Below are 22252 nucleotides of genomic sequence, written 5' to 3'. Positions count from 1 at the left end.
GATCAGGTCATGCTCTGGCCTGGACATGTTTTGTGATTCATCAGCCATATTCATGCGTCAACAGGATCTCCCTCTGGACAGTGAATCTGTCAGGAATGATCATCTCGTCTTCAGAGTGATTTGGTTTCAGTTTCTCTTCTTCTCTCTCACATGATGACAAACATCACCTAAAGATCTCAACACACTCTCAATCTTTCACCCCTCCAGAAACGTTTTCTTAATACCTCGTCACAGTGTGTGTTCGTCCGCTCCTCCGCGTCCGCCTTGGCATCCGAACGAGTGAATAATTCAGCAGAGATGGTAAAAACAAACCTATTTCAGCAGACTCCTCGTCTACGCCTCCTCGCGCGCGCCGTGAGCAGATTAGCGCTAATAAGGTCCGTTAATTACCAAGCCGTGTAATTAGCCTCATTCCGAGGGACTTTTTGCGGAGGGTTGTTATTGTGTGCCAGGTTTCTGTTTAATGACAGAAGATACGGAATATTTTTAATTGGTGTTTTCTTAATGAAGTTTAGTGGTTTGCTTTGCGAGGGAAGAGAGCAGCGCTTTGGTTTGTTGTTAATGCTAAATTATTAGCGTGTGTGCTTTGAAGGTTTCTCCCCGAGCTGCGTTCACCATCGCTGCTGGAATAATTCGGCCGCCGCACTTTGATGTCAAATAGGAGTTTAATACAACACACACACCCTAAAGATGTTGGTTATCAGAATGGCTGTTTTCTTGTTGTGCGGCTGGGGAAATTGTGAAATGAAGACGCCTTCAAAGCATCTCGCTGCTCTTAAAGGTTCCCTCAGGGACTCCCACACCCAAGCAAATAAATCCTTGACATGTATTTTTCACTCTGTTCCCCCCTCAGGACTGAATCTGTGGCTGAGAAGATGCTAACAAACTGGTTTACTTTCCTCCTCTTCAAGTTTCTTAAGGTAAGTGGAGGGAACTGGAATGAATGACTGTGTTTCCGTGCATCTTGAGCGATGTTATTCGAGCGCACGGGTGTTTACAGGTTTTAGAGACGTTTAGATTGGACGCTCGTCAGGCTAGGAGACCAACTAAACCGGCCATCTTATCAACAAAATGACTGACTGATATGACTGATTTTTGTATTAGTTGCCCCATTTTCATACTACTTGGATGCAAATTCACATTATGATAATTATTGAATATATTTAGAGACTGTTAAAGTCCCGCTGTGGAGTAAATCCAGTTTTTAATGTAGTTTATGTGTGTATGTGGTGTTTTTAATACGCTTTAACACACACCATGTGTAAGTTGATAAGTGGACAGCATTGCTGAGTATTTCCTCCTTAAAACTGCAGTGAACTTTAAAAACACGCTTTGAAATCGCTGGTGTTTCTGACGTCACAAACCGCCTTGTAACCAATCAGATCAACGTGTGATCGTCAACCAGTGGATCTCTGAGTGAGTGAGTGGAGGCGGGGCTCATTTGCATATTCATTGAACCGTGCATACTACATGAGGCAAGGGTGTCGAGTTACATTCAAGATATTTTAAGGCATTTTCAAGAAAAAAAAAAGTTAAAATATGTGATTTTGGTGATCAAGTTAGAGTTTTAAGGGACAAAATTATTGACTACAGGTGTAAAAAAAAAAAAAAAACACACAAACCTTTAAAAACAAAAAAAATGAAATTTTCATCAACAGACACTAGGCACGTTTCCATTACAGATTTGCTTTTTTCTAGAGATTAATTTTTTTTTTATTTACAGGGTCAATGCACATAAAGTGTAAACGTGCCAGAATTAGCCCAAGAGGCTATTTTTCATCCATAGACCCTTGACAGAATGTTACACAGTCACCCTAAAAACAGAGACAGAGCATCACACATATACAAAAAAAAAATAATAATATTTGAAATTATTAAAAAATAATTTAAAAATACTGTGAAATTACGGCGTTTCCATTAAGCGATTCTATGCGACTAATGCGTAATTTTTTTGCTAAATAAAAAACGTAAAGTCATTCCAAAAATCACGGCGACGAATGTTTTCTGAGTATGATTTCGTGACTGTGGCGTTTCTTTGAGGTTTAGAATCCAGTATTCCTGTAATTCTTTTGTCTTTTATGAATTTAATAAAGAGCTCTGTCTCATATTCTGTCCAAACATGCGCAGGTGACTATAAATGTGCAAAAACGGTTTCCATTGCAGTTTTGCGAAATTTTCCCTTTTCGAATTACCTGAAAACCCATCATGCGAACGTAAAACACTTTTTTTTTTTTTTGCAAAATTGAAGTGTTTTCAATTCACAATTTTAATACGCAGTTTCAATTTGCGCGATTTGCGGCTAATGATTAAATGGCTAAGACTGAAACCAGCAACCACTTCAGCTGTTTTTCAACAGTGTCCTGAGAGCAAATGAATAAAAACAATGATTTCTGATTTCATATGTGAAGTCCAGACACACGCGGCGCTCGGGGATTATTATTCTCCTCGTGTTTGTCTGTGGCCACATCGTGAGATTCAGATGCAATGAGGAGTTCCTAAAAACCCACATTAATATAAAGCGCTTCCATAAACACACACAGCAGTGAGATGTGTGTGTGTGTCGTCTCCTGCTGCTCATTAACAGCTGTGTGTTTAATTATCCCCTGTGCTAATGAGCCCAGAGTGGCAGGGCCAGCATATGGATGGGCCGAACCTTCCCGCTACGGGTCCCAGTGAGGGACACAAGAGACCACAAACACTCGGCAGGATCACGAGCCGCTGTTTGTCGTTCGGTGTTTGAGAGCGTGAGCTCTGCTCATTAAAGTTGTCTGAGTCTTATACAGTTTAATTACTTTGGGTAATTAGCCATGAGCTTCTATGTTTGTCTGTGTTTAGTGTGTAATGTTGCCAGACACAAAGTCCCTCCAGTGAGTTCTTCTCTATATCAGTGTTTGTTGAACTCCTGAAACGTCTCCATTGTAGTCTTGAGTTTGAACACGTCACAACATTCCTCATTATAATAATTCATGCGCAGAATAAAGGGGCGGGGCCTGGTTGAGTTAGTTAGTATTGTGTTAAACTGCCGGTTATGGTGAGAGCGGGACATCGAAGCGCTCAACCAATCACAACACACTGATCCAGCCGACCAATCAGAGCACAGTGTGCTTTTCAGGAGGAGGGGCTTCATTTTATTTATTTTTTTATTTTTTTTATTTAACCTTTATTTAACCAGGTGAGCACATTGAGAACACATTCTCATTTACAATGGCGACCTGGCCAAAAAAGCGTCGAGGTACAAAAAACATAAGTTACACATAAAATTACAAGACAAAGTAGTACATAATTAACATAGAAGATTAACATAGAGACAGGAAGTGAACAGAGCGTTACTGACAGACTGCAGCAATAGCAAAAATGTGTTTTTTGAACATTCAAGCTTTAAAACTTGTTCTAGTAAAGCCCAAAAACAAAATCAAGACTTAAAAGGGAAAAATATGTCCTCTTTAAAATGAATAATGTGGCTTACTTTCAAACTTGTTTCCTGAACACGCCCCCCTTCTGCCATTGGTCAGTCAAACCGATAGTCCGGCCTTCACACTCTCATCATTGGTTGAATCGGCTTCTCACACAAGCAAATCAGTGTTTTAAAAGCAGTTACACATTGTCCCTCTGCATATTAAACTGGAACACAAGAAGGTTTTTATTATTATTTTATTTTTTAGGTATTTAATCATTAAAAGAAATACCACACCACCTTTCAGAAAGTGAAATTTGAAATATGTTGTGTTTACAGCGGCGTTCTGCGTTCTCGTTGGGAATGTTTGCGTCAGATATCAGAGACAAACTCTCAGGAGACTGACAGGACGAAGATGATGATCAAATTAGTGAGAGCGAGACGAGAAGAGCAGCAGTTGTGAATGATGAAAGCCAGGGAGTGCGTGTAGGAGGACGAGAGTGAGTGAAACGGAGAGAGAGAGAGGCGTGTGATTGGCTGTTTGACACCTATCACGCTCTGAAGTGTTTCTCTCGCTCTCCTCCACAGTCATTAGCCTTCGATTAACCCTCCCTCGCTCGTGTGTTCGCCTCGGGTCTGTTCGCGCGCCATTTCCACGTCTAAACAGCCGCTTTTACACGGCTGGCGCTCCCTGGAGTCGGCGTTTTGTCTTATTTATTTTTGTAGGAGTTGCACATTTATCTTTTTTTAGTTTGAAACGAGATTTTTGATTGCGTTTTTACTTCAGTGATCATCGAGTGTCAGTCCAGTTAGATCGATAATATTACTGAATGCAACGGTACACAAACACGACGGTATTATGTAAATATATTATGTAAACACAAACTTTTATTTTGAATGCGATTAATCGTTTGACAGCCCTAATAAATATATATTAATATTTTAGATTAGTGAGATAGTGAAATAATTGTACAAATTGTCAGTATTGCTTCACCTCCATATGCATGTAATCCGAAACCAAATACGCCAGAGACATCATTGTTGTAAAACTTTATAATGAAATTTGGGATTTTTTTATTATTACTGAGAGAAAGTGGCTGGAGAAGATGTGCGACACGTCAAAAATAAAATAAATAAAGCGATATATGACTCGTGGTGACATGAGAGCGGAGGAGTGCTGTGAAACGGGCCGAACGAGAGCGACAGAGACGAGTACAAATATATCCACAAGTGTCAATCATTGGGCAAAGTGGAGAAAATGACCACTATTGGTGAAATTGGAAGAATCGATGCTGGAAAACTTCCTCGATCACACCGTTATGGGGACACTTTAGTTATAACGGCCCACAGGACCAGAAATTGATGCCATTTGGGACGTGTCCTCAAATTGTGGAAAGCTTTTTAGGCTCATACAGTTTAAAATATGCATGAACACTTATTAAATTCTCACAAAATGAAGGAATCTCGTGTTGCCGCTTGCTATTAATATTACTCAGACTGGCGTGGATGAAATGGAGAAACTGAAGGATTACGGTCCTGATTTATGTATTGGCTGGTTACAGCTCCTCCTAGAGGCAGACAGGTGTGCTGTGAGTTATTTGAGTCTGTTTTGGGACTATTTTAGGACAAGAAAACGTCTTTTATCTGACCCTTGAATATTCCAGTGCTTCTCTTTGAGTGTGTGTTATTGTGACTCTCTATTATCTGTGTTTCAGGAGTGCGCCGGCGAGCCTCTCTTCATGCTGTATTGTGCTATAAAGCAGCAGATGGAGAAGGGTCCCATCGACGCCATCACCGGAGAGGCCAGATACTCCCTCAGCGAGGACAAACTCATCCGACAGCAGATCGACTACAAAACACTGGTCAGTGGTTCTGAATGCATCAGAAACACAAAATACATCGTGTCATATTAATAATAACATTTAAAGTTCCCCTTACATGCGTTTTTGGATATGATCGTTCATGAAGTGTGTGTTTGTGAACGTAAAAGCTCTGAAAAGTTACAAAGATCAAAGTGATTCTGAACTGAAACGAGTCGTCAGTAATTCCGGTAAGTTACTCTAAAAAAGTAATTAATTACTAGTTACTAATTACCTCTTCAACAGTGTAATTAGATTACTGGACTAATTACTCTCTCTCTAAAAAGTATTTAATTACTTTTAATTAATAATTACTTTCAAAATCCCAACCAGCTGAATAATAGAAGGATAGACGTGAATCTGTTTTAATTCTTTCAAATAAATACTATAAAATTGCATGAATTATCCTTAAACTGACCAAGGTTACATTATAAAAACATACTTTTTAACATCAGATACATTTTGATGTTAAACCCACTATTGTTTTATGTCTGATTTCATGACATTTCACACTTTTTTCATACATATTTTACAATAATTCATACGAGTGCGGTCGTACGATTTAGACGCCTCATAATATGCATACGGTTCGCTGTGAGATCGGATTGATCTATACACAGTATTTACCTCAATTACATCAGAAGTAACTGTAATTAAATTACAGATAAATGAAGAGTAATCCCTTACTTTACATTTTCAAGGGAAAAGTAATTAAATTACTTAGTAATTAGTTACACCCAACACTGTTCCAGTCTCACTTCCTGATAAGCCTATGTAGGTTTGCAGCTCATTTGCATAATGCTCTTGATTGGTTGAACAGCATCTCAAGCTCCGCCCTCAGTCACTGTAGTTTGGTTTGTGTTGTTTGTGTCTGTTTGAGATTGATACGGTAAATGTTTCTGTTCATATCACTGTGATCAGGTTATGATAATGAGCGTTTGGCTTCTGACCAATCAGAGCAGAGCAGCTCTCAGAGAGGCGGAGCTTAGAGACACTGAAGCGTTTCAGACACTGTGAGAAAAGTGGAAAATATGAATAAAATAGTGTTTTTTGACCTTTGATGCATGTAAACCTGTTGAAGGAGACTCTTAACAACATTAGGAGCCTTTATAATAGCATAAAAGGGGCACTTCTTCGTTTAACAGTCACACTCGGGAACTTCGGGTCAAAATTGACCCAAAGGGCGGGATTCATATTTAAAAAAGAAAATCATATTTTATTTTATTTTTTTACTTGTTTTTTATAATATTTTTTTCTTTTCTTTTTTGGTGTTTTGAGAAAATTTCAAAAATACAACAATTTATAATTAGTATTAATGCAATAATTATGACCAAATTTTCCCCATTGAATATAATAGAAAAAAATATTACAAAAAAAAAATATATATATTTTTTTTTAAAGCTGTATTTCATTTTGGAGTCAAGCCTAGGCCTCATAAAAGCAATTTTTAAAATTAGATGGATGCCATCTCGTGGACAAACTGAGCTTTTTAAAAATGCAAAACACATGTAAAATCTGAATTTTTTGGTGTGTTTATGTGTGTGTGTCTAGATGTGTCTGTTTTGCACTCTTGAAGTTTTATAGATTCACCCCTTCACTGTTGTGTGCTTTTTTTTCAAGATCGTTGCTGATTTGTAGATTGTACGTACAAAAAAACTCAGTATTTTCACATTTTTGCCAATTTCCCATTCATTTCCTATGCGGGTCATTTTTGACCCGAAGGTCCTGAATTTTTTTTACGACCACCAATTTGACCGCTTTTCAAATCCTGTCCCCAATTTTTTTGGGTGTTCATATACCAAGTACCATTAAAGTCACCAAGTTTCGGACCATTCCGATGAAGCTACGATTTTTAACATTTTTTTATTTAAACGCTCATTATCGGTCATTATTGACCCGAAGAACCCCAGAGGGTTAAACACTATAGTTGTATTCTACTGTACTTGTGTTTCAGTGTTTGTGTGACGTGTTTAATCCTCTGTTGTGCCTGCAGACGCTGCACTGCATTAACCCAGAGAACGAGAACGGCGTGGAGGTCACCGTTAAATGCCTGAACTGCGACACCATCACACAGGTCAAAGAGAAACTGCTGGACGCCGTGTTTAAAGGCACTCCGTACTCGCAGCGGCCGAAAGTCGGAGACATGGACCTCGGTACGGAAATAATAAGTGCTGGAAAATCGATCAGGGGTGTGTTTCCCGAAAGCATCGTCAGCCAACTATGGTCATTTCATTATAATTCAACGAGTCGTATTTCCCGAAACCATCGTTCCAACGAACATTCGCAAACAGCATCGCAGAGGTGTGTGTGTGAGCGACAGATCTCGAGCTGCGGTCAGGAGCAGTTTCTAGTTTGCATGACGTGCACTCAGTAAATCCTGATCTTGAGCAAAATAAGCAAGCGGTCATTCAGTGCAATCTTTTATTTATAATACATAATGTAATTTAGCATTTGTCAAGAGATTTAAAGCATAGTTTTCGAAGAGTGTGTGTGTGTGTGTGCGAACGAGCATATGATTGAATCTGAAAATAAAGCAAAATATTAGAATTCGTCCTCAGATGCCACGTCAATAATCTATAGCAAAACATCTAGCATTAATTCGATCTCAATTGGATTCACTAAACACTAAACCAACTTTTTTTTAGTTAATGATCTGTAAGAATGGATCTTTATTAATTCCAGTCATTGATTCGAGTAACTTTTTTGACATTTGTGTATAAAGTTTATTATTTCTTCAATATATGGTGTAAAAACGTCTTGGTGCTGCCCCCTTGAGGTTGAACGGCGGCTACTGCAGTTGAACTTTCCTATTGGATGTTCCGCACTTCGTGACGTACGCAGGTTTCAGCTCACGCCCTTGGCTGTATAAAAACCATCTTGTGTCGTCAAAACCACTGTAGGGAGTCAGGAATTGGAATTGTGAGTATTGAAAACGATCACGATAGAGTGTTTTAGCATCTATTTCGTCCCCTCTATCTCCGCTGGGGTCAGCATTTTCAAATATTGCCAGTGGGTGGAGTCAGGCTCTGACCAGGGGTTTAGTTGCCCTTTAAAGAACACCTGCGTGACATCATTAACCAACGTGGTTTAACGACCAATTTGCAACAATACAGTTTCAGGAAACTGGGAGTTCAGGAGTTCGCTGATTTTTGATCTGAATGACGGTGTTGTACGGGAAACACACGTTGACTTTAAACACGCCAGCAAATGACCATGAGTGACCAGCTGGATGTGTAGATTAGCTATATTACATAGCATGATGTTTTGCTCATGTGTGTCTTGCTCTGGTCTGGGATCAGAGTGGCGGCAGGGTCGCATGGCTCGCATCATTCTCCAGGACGAGGACGTCACCACTAAGATCGACAACGACTGGAAGCGTCTCAACACACTGGCACACTATCAGGTAACCGCAGCTGCACATCTTCTGCCCGGTTACTATGGCAACACCTCTACACCCCGCTGCCCAGTAACCACGGCAACCCCTCGGCAGGTTACTTGGTAACAATTGAAGCGTTTTAACACATAGCGCACGATCAGGTAACCATAGCAACACTTCACAAAACACAAGCACAGAAGCAGCGCTGATCAGTGGATATTGATGACGGATCATTGTTCTTGTTATGGCTGATGACGTTCACAAAAAGAGTCTGGGTGTGAGATGCTCGTCTTTACAAATTTTACAAGGTTTACATTCTCATGATGAAAAGTTAGTCGAGACAAACTTGGATGTTGGCTTGAGAAAGCCTGACCAGAAAGTTTAAAGAAGTATTAAAAGCTTGAGATATAAAGGTTTTGAAAGGGATGGATGGATAGATTGATGATCTTGTTGTTAGTATGTTTTAACATGTTGCTAGAATATTTTAGCACATTGTGAGCATGAATTAGCATGTTTAGCACTTTGTTAGCATGTCCTAAGGTAGTTGCTAGGCGAGTGCTATATACGTTGTGTATGATGCTGAAATTCGCTATTAGAGCTATTGTATTAAAGTTTTGAAAGAATGGAACATTTTCATATTTTCATGTTTTTTAAGTGTTTTACAATATCTAATTGTATTTTTTTTAAACAAAATTACAGGTTTCAATATAGAGTAGCTTGATGAGATATTGGTGGCAGTCCTGAATGTCTGATGTATCTGTGTCAGTAATAATCAGTGTCAATCTGTCTCTCTCTCTGTTGTCTAGGTAACAGATGGGTCAGCGATCGCATTGGTCCCCAAGCAGAACTCCGCCTACAACATCTCCAACTCCTCGACGTTCACCAAATCCCTCAGCAGATATGGTGAGAGAGCTCTGCTTCTCTCTCTCTCTCTCTCTCTCTCTCTCTCTCTCTCACTGCATCAAATACGGCTCACATTCTATTGCCAGTGTATTTTTAAATTTGAGTCATTTTTAAGTACTTTTTTTAGTATTTTTTCACTAAATAGATTTATAATTTAGTTTTAGACTTCCTTTAATTTCAGTTTTACTCATTTTAATACTTAAACTTAAACTTATTTATACTGCAGGGCTGTAGAAATGCTTGCCTGGTCCCACCAGACTCTCGTACATTTCATTTGTACAGTCAGAGAGTCTGGCCTCGCTCCATTGACAAGCGTTAACTTCCTTGTAAGCGGGTCCTCTGTTGATGTTTAAACCAAGCGTGCCGTTCAAGCCCTGAAAAGTGAAGTCAAAGTGCCTCGATCGCCCCCCCGGTGGCCTGTCCTAGTATAGCTCATAAACCCCGCCCCTCCCCGTGTTAAACCAACTAAAAAATTAAATTACACTTCAAATACGGTATGGTAGTTTTTATCACGCTGATGTAATTTCATGTGTTTGTTTTTAAAATAAGTTTGTTTTTAGTGAGTTATTTGATGCGGTGTTGGTGACGTCATGATTGACAGCTGTGATTGACAGGTCCTCGGAGCGAAATAGTCACTGAAGCACCAACACACTTTTTTCGGCATCTTCGGAGGACTGAAGAGATTGGAGCTTTAAATTTAATATCTAAATTTCCATAAATAATAATAAATAAAAAAAATGCAGGAGCGTGTGCTTGCGATTGATTCGGCGAGAGTGGGGGCGGGGCCTTGATTTCGCGGCTTTACTTCCTGCGCAGGTCTGGTCCCGGAATCGCTTCTGCGCAGACTCAAGTTCCAAGATGATATATCGGGACACTGGCGGCTTCACTTCTGACCAATGGAAGAGAGCGAAGGGACGTCGTCTGTTTAAAACTATTGGATCTGGCCAGAGTCAATCTGCCATAACCTATCGCTAACGTTTGGTCGTGACGTATGACTACTCAAACTAGCTCAATGTCTCAGCCATTCCCTCTGTTCACTGATTGGACTGGTTAAAAATTAACCGGAGAAAACCAAAGAATACAGCACAATCCCAGACGTACACTCTTAGAAGAAAAGGTTCTATATAGAACCCTAAAAGGTTCTATACACTCTTAAAAAAGGGTTCCTCTGGGTTCTATATAGAACCTTAAAAGGTTCCATCAGCGCTACATATTTGGAACCCCTAAAAGGTTCTATACACTCTTAAAAAAAGGGTTCCTCTGGGTTCTATATAGAACCCTGGGGTTCCACACTTGGCCAATAGAACCTTTTACCAAAAAAAATGGTTCTATATAGAACCATTTTGGAGTTCAATATATGAAGCGGGGGATGGAACCATTTCTGGTTCTAAATAGAACCATTTCTTCTAAGAGTGCAGTACTGAAGGAAAATGAAAATTGAGCGGGAGTACGTAGGAGGGCGGAGCCAGTCTAGTTGAATGCTTGATTCTGATTGGTTGACGAGCGCTCTAAGACGTGCAGTTTTTTTCAGGGAAACGCACGGCTAAAGTAGTTCCAGCAGGTTTTAACCGCATCACAGCTCCAATATCACTCCGCCAAATGATTTCAGTCTTTATCTTTACAGCCAAAGAACCAAAACCCACAGCGACATATAGTAAACAATAGGATAAAAATAACTAATTATTTCAATGGCCCGTCTTCACTCACTCCTTATTTCAGTTTCTGTAGTTGCCAATGCAATAATTCATTTGCTAGTGTAACAAACTGGAAGTAATTAAATTGTTACATTTATATAGTGCTTTTCTGGGCACTTGAAGTAATCCGCATAAATTTTAAGTAAAATGTAAATACGCTTTTTTAACATATGTCTAAAAATAGGTATTATACAGAATTAATAATGTAGTAAGCATTTATTCTGAAATAGCCTCTCTTTATTATGTTTCTCTGCGCAGCGGTGCTGTATTTGTGTGTTTGTGTTTCTGGTCCTCAGTGGGACTAACCCAGCGGTCCAGAGCTTCAGACAGACTCAAATGATGGATATCAAATCCACAATCTGTGTTTGGCAGTGAGGGAGAAAAGAAACCGTTTTTACTCTCTGCCCAGTTTTGATTTATCACTAGGTTTTTATCAATAGACAATATTGTTTTGGACGATGTCACTATTTCACTCTTGATTGATCGTTTCTCTCCAGTCTAGTTTCTCTTCAGGCGTACAGTGAAGTCAACTGAGTGTCTCTCTCTTCTCACGTTGTCTGAACAGAGAGCATGCTGAGAACCGCCAGCAGTCCCGACAGCCTTCGCTCGCGGACGCCCATGATCACACCTGACCTGGAGAGCGGGACCAAACTCTGGCACCTGGTGAAGAACCACGACCACATGGACCAGAGGGAGGGCGACCGCGGCAGCAAGATGGTGTCCGAGATCTACCTGACGCGCCTGCTGGCCACCAAGGTGAGGAGAGACACCAGCCGTGTCCAAATCTCTTGAATCCGACACGGAACATAACATGCAGTTCCTCCACTGGCCACTAGGGGCCGGCTGCAGAAGAGACTCACTCCCATAGACCTGCATGTTAAAATGGCCAACTTTACAGCTGGAAAAAACATGTTTACAGTCTGGTGCGAAAAGTGGTTTTGGTCTATATCGCTAACTTCACCCTTCATGACGACTGTGACGGGGGTGCATTTTTTTATAACTCATCCGTTTAAATGATATTAAGCTTTAAAGTTGTGCATAATTAAGGGCGTGGTCACTTGAGTGACAGGTGGATTGCTGCTGATGTCACTGCTAGCGTTAGCGTCACGTGACCTCTGCTAATCCGCCTCGCTGCACATTTTCATTTATCCGGGAGTGACGCGCTTCCAAAATGGCGACGGCTGGCTCCGCCCACTTTGGGCTTCAAAAACGCGCTTCAAAAACACAACGGGTGATGTCACGCACACTACGCCCATATTTTTTCACAATCTATGCAAATGATGCACTTATACACTGTGTACTACCACTGTGTAGAGTATGAACTTTTATTTATTTATTTATATACATTTTTAATGCATTTTAATTAAAACAAAACATAATTTACATACAGGAGTACATATAACCATACATGTCAGGGAGAAACGAAAGGGGGGAAAAGAGTTTTTTAATCATTTGTAACTTTTTAGTTTCTTTCATTTTAGTACATAAACATTTATTTCAGTTCTAATTTCATTCATTAAGTCTTTTTTCTTACATTTATATTTAATTTAATTTACTGAAAACATTTTTTTATTTTTTGTTTTACTTTTACTTTTTTGTTTTGTTTTACATTGTTTTAGTTGACTATAACCACAGTCACATACTTGAAATGAGAGAAAATCACTCTCATTTACTATATTGTTCTGATGTATTTCTCAAGCAAGAGTGTTTAGTATGTTTAGTACAGTGAAATCTGTCGCTAATATTCTCCGTCTTGACAAACACACACACACACTCAAACTAATTGCCTCACTTTTGGAGCACGTGTCTGATTTTCTTAGCTGAAGTCCTCAGACAGTTAGTGTTGACCTTTGTGTGTGAATGACTAGTTGCTCATTAACATTTACCAGTGCTCCCACTCTCATGGAGAACTGTATCTTAATTAGACCAATGACCTTTGCTTATTGAGCGGTTTGGGAAAAACTGGGTCTTTATCCATCCTGTCTGACAGTACACAGAAATCTCCCACCTCGGACACGTTTCCCAGCGATCCCAGCTCAAGATCAGGTGCAGCTTTAATCAAGGCACACCTCAACATGTCTGAAGGTCACGGCTTTAGATATATCCAATCAATCAATTAATGATATTTACTGGAAGAAAGATGTACAAACACTCAAATCACTTATAGAACTGATTACAGTTCAAATTTGTTTATGTTAATGCTTACAAAAATAGTTTTTCATTAACTATTTGTTAATTTTACATATCTGTGTTTACAAAATTTAAATTTTATGAAATATATTTGTACATTTTTGTCTTTACAAAATTAGTTTTGCCAGATAGAATTTGTTTAGAACTCATGGCTCATAACTGATGCACTGTAAAAAAAAAATATTGTTGGTTTAACTTAAAAAATTATCATCAGAAACTCAAAATATTATGTTATCTAAACTATATAAAGTATTTAAGTTGATTTGACAATAGAAAAAATGTTGTGATTACATATCATGAAAATATTTTTTACAGTGTATTATAACCAAAATTATAAGTATGTACTCACCAAAAAGCTGTAGACTTTAAAATCATCAGCTCATCATTTACATTTTGAATCAAATAATTATATTAGTCTTTGCAAAGGTTAATACGTTTACACAGAAGAATTTTACTTTTTCTTGTTTACAAAATGACATTTTAATAATATAGAATTTACCTTTAAATCTGTTTTCAATACCTTCAAATCTATATACAGTATATTAAATCAAATGTTGTTAAAGACACTTTACAAACAAGAAATCACCAAAACTCCAGCTGATTAATTAAGAATATTACATTGTTCATGTTTATTTCTTAAAAATGTGAAGTTTGCATTTGAATTTTTTTTTTCATATTTAAAAAAAAATACAAAATAGATTTGTACATGTTTGCAAAATTATAAGTGTGTGCTCACAAAAAGATCTTTACAATAACTTTTTAATACACAAGTTTAAATTGAAGCATTTAACTTTTTCGTGTTTACGAAATTACATTTGTACAATATAGAATTTACATATAAGTCTGTCTTCAATATTCAAAAATCTATATCAAATGTTATTTACAGTAAAGAAAGTTGCACAAACACATCATCATCAAAACACCAGCAGATTAATTTACATTTTCATTTTCTTTACAGATGTTTGTTTACAGTAAATAATTTTACATTTTCATGTTTACAAAATTGTGATTTACAAAAGATTAGTTTTACAAAATAGAATTTGTTTAGAATTTATTGCTGATAACTGAAATTGTCTTTACAAAGATTAACAATTTTAAGTCAAGTCATCCTCAATTATACAGTGCTTTTAACAATGTAGATTATTTTAAAGCAGCTTTACAGAGATAAACATATAATTTAAGGTAACACAGATTGGTTTGGTTATATAGCAGTTCTTGAATAATGTGCATTTTCCAGCTAAAGTCAGTTTTGATTGATTCACTTCCACTAGACGACACCGTTCTCTCTACACAGACTAACCAAACAAAATACTTGTCTTGTCTATAAATTCTGATACAGAATTTTATTTTATTTTACTTTTTTATGTTTACAAAATGAAATATGGATTTTACATGCAAGTCTGTTTAGATTTAAATTTTATTTAAATTAAAATTTAAAATGAATTGAATTTTTAATTTTAAATTTAATTTTAAATTTAAATATATTTTTTATTTTACATTTTATTTTTTTAATTTAAATGCAATTTTAATTTTACATTTTAAATTTACATTTTACATTTTAAATTTAAATGTATATATATTCATTTATTCTTATTCATTTATTTACAGTAAAAAAAAAAAGATGCACAAACACACTTTCCAAGAGAAAAAATCCCTAAACCAACATCTGTGTGTGTGTGTGTGTGTGTGTGTGTGTGTGTCACAGGGGACACTGCAGAAGTTTGTAGATGACCTGTTTGAGACCATCTTCAGCACAGCTCACCGGGGCAGCGCTCTTCCTCTGGCCATCAAATACATGTTCGACTTCCTGGACGAGCAGGCGGACAGACATGTGATCTCAGACCCGGACGTCCGGCACACGTGGAAGAGCAACTGGTGAGTGTGTGTGTGTGAGTGAGTGTGTGTGTGTGAGTGAGTTCTGGAAAGTGAAAGCTGCTTTACGTCCTCTCGTGTGGTTTCTGCAGTTTGCCGTTGAGGTTCTGGGTGAACGTGATCAAGAACCCTCAGTTTGTGTTCGACATCCACAAGAACAGCATTACGGACGCGTGTCTGTCTGTGGTGGCTCAGACCTTCATGGACTCCTGCTCCACATCCGAGCACAAGCTGGGCAAAGACTCGCCATCCAACAAGCTTCTCTACGCCAAAGACATCCCCAACTACAAGAACTGGGTGGAGAGGTACGGCACGATCCAACACATGCTGGACCGTACACCATATCACAATTACGCTACATGGTGGATATTGCAAGGATTGTGCATTTTTTTTGTATTTCTACACTTTTATTAGCATCTTTGATTTGTACTCCAGTAGCCAAAAATAGCGGAGTTAGATTTAGTTAGTAATGTTGATCTACATGATTCAGTTCAAATTGTCTGTTTGTGTGAATCATTTAGTTTAGAATCAACTATTTATGCCATAATCTCATTATTTTATATTAAAAATAAAATCGCAAAAACATTTGATTTAAATAGTTCTGTTTATGTTATATTGGTACAATATTATGCCCCCTTTTATTTATATAGTGAAAAACCATTTTTGCGAGTTGAATATCATCAAAACTAATAATATAGAGATATAACTGTATAAAGGTTTGGGGTCGGTTGTGCTCACCATTTCAAAAAATACTGTAAATAACTGGAAAAGTGTGATATTATTACAATATAAATGTGAATATACAGTAAAGTGTAATTTATTCCTGTGTATTTTCAGCATCAGTCACATGATCCTTCAGACTGTGATACGTTTTATCTTTCAGGATTCTCTAGAATAAAAACAAACGTTTATTTGAAATCTTTTGTAGATTATAAATGTCACTTTTGATCTATTTAATGCATCATCGCTGTATAAAATTATAGATTTTTTTTATATTGTCCATCCCTACTATGTAGACCTGCTATATAGACTAGTGTTCACAATGCAAACCTCCCTAGTTCACCGTTTATTTAAAGGAGTAGTTCACTTTTGAAAAAACTTTTGCTGATAGTTTACTCAACCTCATGTCATCCAAGATGTCCATGTCTTTCTTTCTTCAGTCGAAAAGAAATTAAGGTTTTTGATGAAAACATTCCAGGATTTTTCTCCATATAATGGACTTCAATGGGGTCCAAACGGTTCAAGACAGTTTCAGTGCAAACTGTTCAAAAGGCTTTAAATGATTCCAGATGATGAATAAGGGTCTTATCAAGCGAAACGATCACTCATTTCTAAAACAAATAACGTTTAAGTTTTATAAGCTCAAATGCTCGCCTTGCTTTGTTCTGTGATGCACTTTCGTGACTCTCCCGTTCGAACTCGTTCATCAAAATGAACGAATCTTTTTTCGAGTCATTTGGTTGATTCAACAAACAAAATGAACAAATTGACTCGAAAAAAGATTTGTTCATTTTGATAAACGAGTTCGAACAGGAGAGTCACGGACGCGCATCACAGAACAGAGCAAGGCGAGCATTTGAGCTTAAAAAACTTAAACTTTGTTATTTATTTATTAAATGAGCGATCGTTTCGCTTGATAAGACCCTTATTCATCGTCTGGAATCGTTTAAAGCCCTTTGAACAGTCTGCACTGAAACTCTCCATTTGGACCCCATTGAAGTCCATTATATGGAGAAAAATCCTGGAATGTTTCCATCAAAAACCTTAATTTCTTTTCGACTGAAGAAAGAAAGACATGGACATCTTGGATGACATGGGGGTGAGTAAATTATCAGCAAAAGTTTTTTTTAGAGTGAACTACTCCTTTAAATGAAACTGCTAAACCGTTTCCTCAATAACAGTCATTTTTAGTGCTAGAAATGCGGATCTTCTAATTGAACATACAGGAAATAAAACGCTCTGAAGTGTAGAATATGTAACTTTGATCACTGAAGATTTGATCCGAGATACACAGCAGATGTTTTGCGGTGTTTGATCTGCTAATGTGTGTGTGTGCAGGTATTACTCGGATATCTCGCGGATGCCTGCGATCAGTGATCAGGATATGAGTGCGTATCTGGCTGAACAGTCTCGTCTGCACTTAAGTCAGTTCAACAGCATGAGCGCGCTGCACGAAATCTTCTCCTACATCACCAAATACAAGGACGAGGTGAGTGATAAAACAGCTCACGACCAGAGGTGGAAGTAACGAAGTACATTTACTTGAGTATTTCTTATGGGAAAAATTTTACTTTTAATTGTGGGTACTTTTACTTTAACTCGAGTACATTTCTTATGAAAAAACTGTACTTTTACTTCGTTACGTTGGGCGACGTTCCTCTCGTTACTTTATTTTAATGCAGTATGTTATTAAAAGCGTAGTTTATTCTAAGCGCTCTCTCTCTCTCTTTTTTTCTCGGCATGCCCGATGCTCAATTCACAAATGAATCATTCTTTTGAGTCGATTCTGTTCAAAGACTTGGACCGGTTCGCGAATCAGTTTGAATGAAATCTCTGAATCGTCTCCAAGTCGTAACGGGGAGATTTAAGAACTTCAAGAGCGTTGTGTAAAGTGGCTGTGGACCTACAGTATAGTCTAGAAAGTAAATCTGCAAATGCATCATATTTTTTTGCCCGTAATGAAGTTGAACATCTTCGTACGCTGTCTATGAATGACTTAATCCACACGACGATACATTCAATTTCATTTCATTCTACGTTTTACAACCAAACAGATTATTACGCCATATAGCACTACTACAAAGTATGACAATACCCTTTTTTTGGACATATACATTACTTTATACACTAAATAAGCTATCATTGTCCAGTTTATGAATGTGTGTACTGTGTACACACAATGTGGCGTGCTAACTCGACTTGAAAACGAATGCCTTTGCCTGTGAACCAGTTTAAAGATGCTTTCAGAAATATAGCCTAATACGTTTTGGAGAACAGACAGAAGAAGATCCGTGCGTTTGATCGTTGTTTGTGTTGGGCATGACGTGACTGCGAGCAGAGCACACGTGAAGAGTTTTAACTCTTGTTCCCTTTACACTCGTGCAAAACTCAACTGAGTCACTTTATTCTGACATTGTCTAATAATCCAAATGTAGTGGTATAAGTTACTATAATATTATAGAAACCAAAGGACAGGCAATGGTTTTCAGGCTACAGATATAATATACATATATACAGAAATAATGTTTGTCTCTTCTGTTTTTGTTGCAAAGATGTATTATCTAATTATGACATTGATAGTCATTTAAATGAAAAATAACTAAATAATATCATGTTATATGTATATACAGAAAATAGGCCTATGTGATCCAACTACTTGAGTAGTTTTTTCATTGGATACTTTTTTACTCTTACTCGGGTAACTTTAAATATTATTACTTTTACTTTGAGTAAATATTTCTTTAAGTACTTGGTTTTTAAAATTTCAAAAAATGCTTGAATTAACAAAAAAAACAAATCAGACATTAGAAACAAAGTCTGGAGAATTTGTGAATATTAATTTTAAAACATTTACTTACAATTTAAGATCTTTTTGAGCATAATTTCCAAAACAAGTCCTAAAAAATCTCATTACCGCAACAGTGTGAAAACACCAACACTGTTAGAAAATAAAATAAAATTTCACATTTTCAAAAACGGATTATTAACGGTCATGCACGGTTGCTTAGAAATCTGAAATAATATTTATTTTTAAATTAGCATTATTTAAACATTTTTTGTTTAATTTCTCTCATTACCGCAACACCTTCCAAAATATATTTTGATGAAACCTGACACATTTTCAAAATGATGTGACGAACCTGAAAGAACGTAATGTGAAACTACAAATTTTATATGAATTAAATTAAGATTTAACGATCATCTGTTGCGGTAATGAAACAGGTTTTGGAAATGAGGTTGATTATTTCGGTAATGATAATAAGTAACTTGTACTTTTACTTGAGTACAGTTTTTGGATACTCGACCCACCTGCTCACGTCTGTCACGTGTTCACCTGTGTGTGTGTGTTTCCGCTCGTGTAGATCCTGTCAGCGCTGGAGAGAGACGAACAGTCCCGTCGGCAGAGACTGAGGTCGAAACTGGAGCAGGTGATCGACACCATGGCTCTCTCCAGCTGATCAGCTGTGGTGTCGACGTTTGCGTTGTTTTTGGATGATTTGTTGTCGAGTGCGGTGGACGTTTTCACACAACACGGACAAAGACGCTCTTTCCTGTTTTGAAGAGACACCGAGGACGTTTGGGACCTCCAGTGAAGTCACGTGACTGTGTCACGAGCCAATGATCGCGGCGGATCAAAGGACACCGATTGCGTGTTTACGATGTTTTATTAATTTGTACAAATGTTTTCGACTGGCCCTCTCCGCTCTCTTCGCCACTTGTGTTTCTGCTGAATTTGCACAGCGAGCAGCCGCCTCCATCTCTCATGAACACTCAGTGTCGACGGAGGGGACTTTGACTTTACGCAATGACAAATGGAAGGAAAAGAAAAAAATGACAAAAATATGAATAAAAATCTTGTCTTGTGCCATGTTTTATTTGAATGTTGTTTAATGCTGAAATGGTTTGTGAAGTAGGAATGTGTTCTAATGAAAATAGTGACGACAGAGGAGATGATTCTTCCAAAAAATGTTTTATTTTGACTGAACTGCGAAGCTTTAAGGACTATTTCATCTTGATTTCAGACTCGACTCTTCATACGCGTGCGCTCCGATCCGACAAATCCCTACGTTTACTCAGCCTGAGCTCAAAGAAACGAGTGGAGAGGAGGCCGAGCGAGTGGTTTCGGTGAATCGATACTGAGGAAGGAGACGCTCGTTCATCAGAACAGAGAAACGGCCTTTTGTCTTTTAACGAGACGGACCTGATTTGGACTGATCAATCGCTGTGGATTAAGAGGACATCGAATCATTTGTTTCCTCTTGAACCCGAGATCCATCATTCATGAGCCGAAGTTTCAGTGTTTATAACGCATTAAAGTGGGACGAGCCGGTATGACACGGAGAGAAAGATCCTCAGTATCAGAGGTGAAATATTGTTCTAGTTTCTCTATTTTTCGACGAGTCTCCTCTGAAGGTTTTTTTGACCTGTTTCTCGTATCATCTTCAACTTGAAGACCCCGTGAGGTCAACATCTATTCGGTTTGAGTGCGTTACGGTATATGATAACGGACTCCTGAAAAATGGCCAAATTAAAGAGGTTTAGCATTTAAATTAGCAGGAAATTAGACTGAAAATATTGGTGATTTTGCCGTTTTTCCTGTCTAAAAGTAATGAGACGAATGTTTTGAGAAGTGTGTCAGCTGCTCTCTCACCACAATATCAGTCTAAAAGTCTTTTCACACCAAGAACGATAACTGTATTGGCATCTACACCAATGGACATAGATAGCATTGTTTATTCCAATCATGCACTTCTGAAATAAAATCTTTAAATAGGCCGGATTTTGATTGGCTGTCAATGTTTTCGTTCATTCAAGTGATTCCAATTATGTTTTTCCTCATCATTCTTGGAGTGAACAAACCTCAACCGGTTTATTTTAACGGTCGTGACTAGATTAGACTAATGGTGATGTCATCATCAGTGACGTCATGCATTTTTCCCGTCTTCATTTTAACCCTGAAGTTTAAACTTTGACTTGGTTTGCTTTGACTGACGTGAATCTGTCGTTCTCGTTCAGTGAGCTTGTTCACACACACACACTCACGGTTGGTTGTGTTGGGTCAGTGTAAATGCAGTGTACCTTCTTCTGATCAGTCGGGTTTGACTTCACGTGCTTTAAACGGTTTGTCGTTTCTTGACGGAGAACTGGTTTGCTGATGATCTGGACGTTGCGCTTCTTCCCAGGGACTTTCAATGTTTACACCTGAATGTCAAATCACATGTACAAAAAGAAGAGTCACATTGTGTTTTAATTTATTTATATTTTGATCCTGTGTTTCTTAAATGTCTAAACTGGTGCTTCTCAAGTGTTCTCTGCTCTTCTCTTATGTGTTCCTGTAATGGCTTCTCCACTTCTCATGAATCTGCTCTTTAACTCGAGATCTCCATGAAGGTCCACCGTGAAAACATGCAATAATATTGCAGCACAGAAACTCGAACCTCATCCCTCCTTTGCGTCATTTCTTTCCTGTAATTTCTGAACAGTATTGAAGTATCTTTCCTTCAGACCTGAACACAATGCAGAGATGAAGCGAGATGGATTGTGTTGTTGGTGAAGCTGAAATAATGAATAATTCTGATTCTGTCACTGGTATCTATTCATGTGTAAATATTTGTTTTTTATTTTGCAGATTTACTACTTGTAAATAAACTGGCATCAAGAAGAGATTAAACATGTTTTTGCTAAAACTCCTCTGGTGATTTTTCCTTCTGTCTTTCTGATGGCAAATATGATCAGGGATTTTCAATCGCTTCTGTTGAACCTAAAGTTAAAGAACACAGCATGTAAATGTCCTGTAGTATTCTACGTAGTCAATCCTTCTTTAGTCTCTCCATCAATGACATCATCTGACTCCGGTTTGAACATGAAAGGCTAAAAGTGTTGGGAATTTTCAGTATGTGGGTGAGGTAAATAGTCAGAGCTCTTGTAGCTCCGCCCCCTTTGCGGCATTAGCTCATTTGCATTTAAAGGGACAGACACAAAACGGTGCGTTTTTTTGCTAACCCTCAAAACGTGACAAGTTTAACATGCTATATAAATGTCTGGTATTTTGAGCTAAAACTTCACATACTCTGGGGACATCAAAGATATATTTTACATCTACTAAAAAGGGCATTATACCACCCCTTTAAATTTCCGCTGGTTCTTACATGAGCATGGCATGTTGATCTTCAGCCAAACTGCGTAAAATGAGTAAAATACCATATTTGACCTATTGCAAATAAAGCTCACAAGACTACCATTA

General features: G+C 37.8%; 1 protein-coding gene across 1 annotated transcript in view; it reads left to right on the top strand.

The window, feature by feature from the left end:
• plxna1b (plexin A1b) overlaps positions 1 to 21698 on the top strand; it is a 148141-nt gene extending 126443 nt beyond the window's left edge. The window contains exons 23-32 of the mRNA XM_039656574.2: positions 854 to 920; positions 5110 to 5256; positions 7247 to 7406; positions 8553 to 8656; positions 9436 to 9532; positions 11792 to 11982; positions 15122 to 15291; positions 15381 to 15593; positions 17347 to 17497; positions 19371 to 21698. Coding sequence (XP_039512508.2) covers positions 854 to 920; positions 5110 to 5256; positions 7247 to 7406; positions 8553 to 8656; positions 9436 to 9532; positions 11792 to 11982; positions 15122 to 15291; positions 15381 to 15593; positions 17347 to 17497; positions 19371 to 19466 — 1396 coding nt within the window. The 3' untranslated portion in view covers positions 19467 to 21698. The remainder of the gene's footprint in view (positions 1 to 853; positions 921 to 5109; positions 5257 to 7246; positions 7407 to 8552; positions 8657 to 9435; positions 9533 to 11791; positions 11983 to 15121; positions 15292 to 15380; positions 15594 to 17346; positions 17498 to 19370) is intronic.
• The last annotated feature ends 554 nt before the right edge of the window (positions 21699 to 22252 follow it).

The sequence above is a fragment of the Pimephales promelas genome, chromosome 8 (assembly GCF_988280905.1).
Source record: "Pimephales promelas chromosome 8, fPimPro1.hap1.1, whole genome shotgun sequence".
Lineage (NCBI taxonomy): Eukaryota > Metazoa > Chordata > Actinopteri > Cypriniformes > Leuciscidae > Pimephales > Pimephales promelas.
This window is presented reverse-complemented; position numbering and strand designations above follow the sequence as displayed.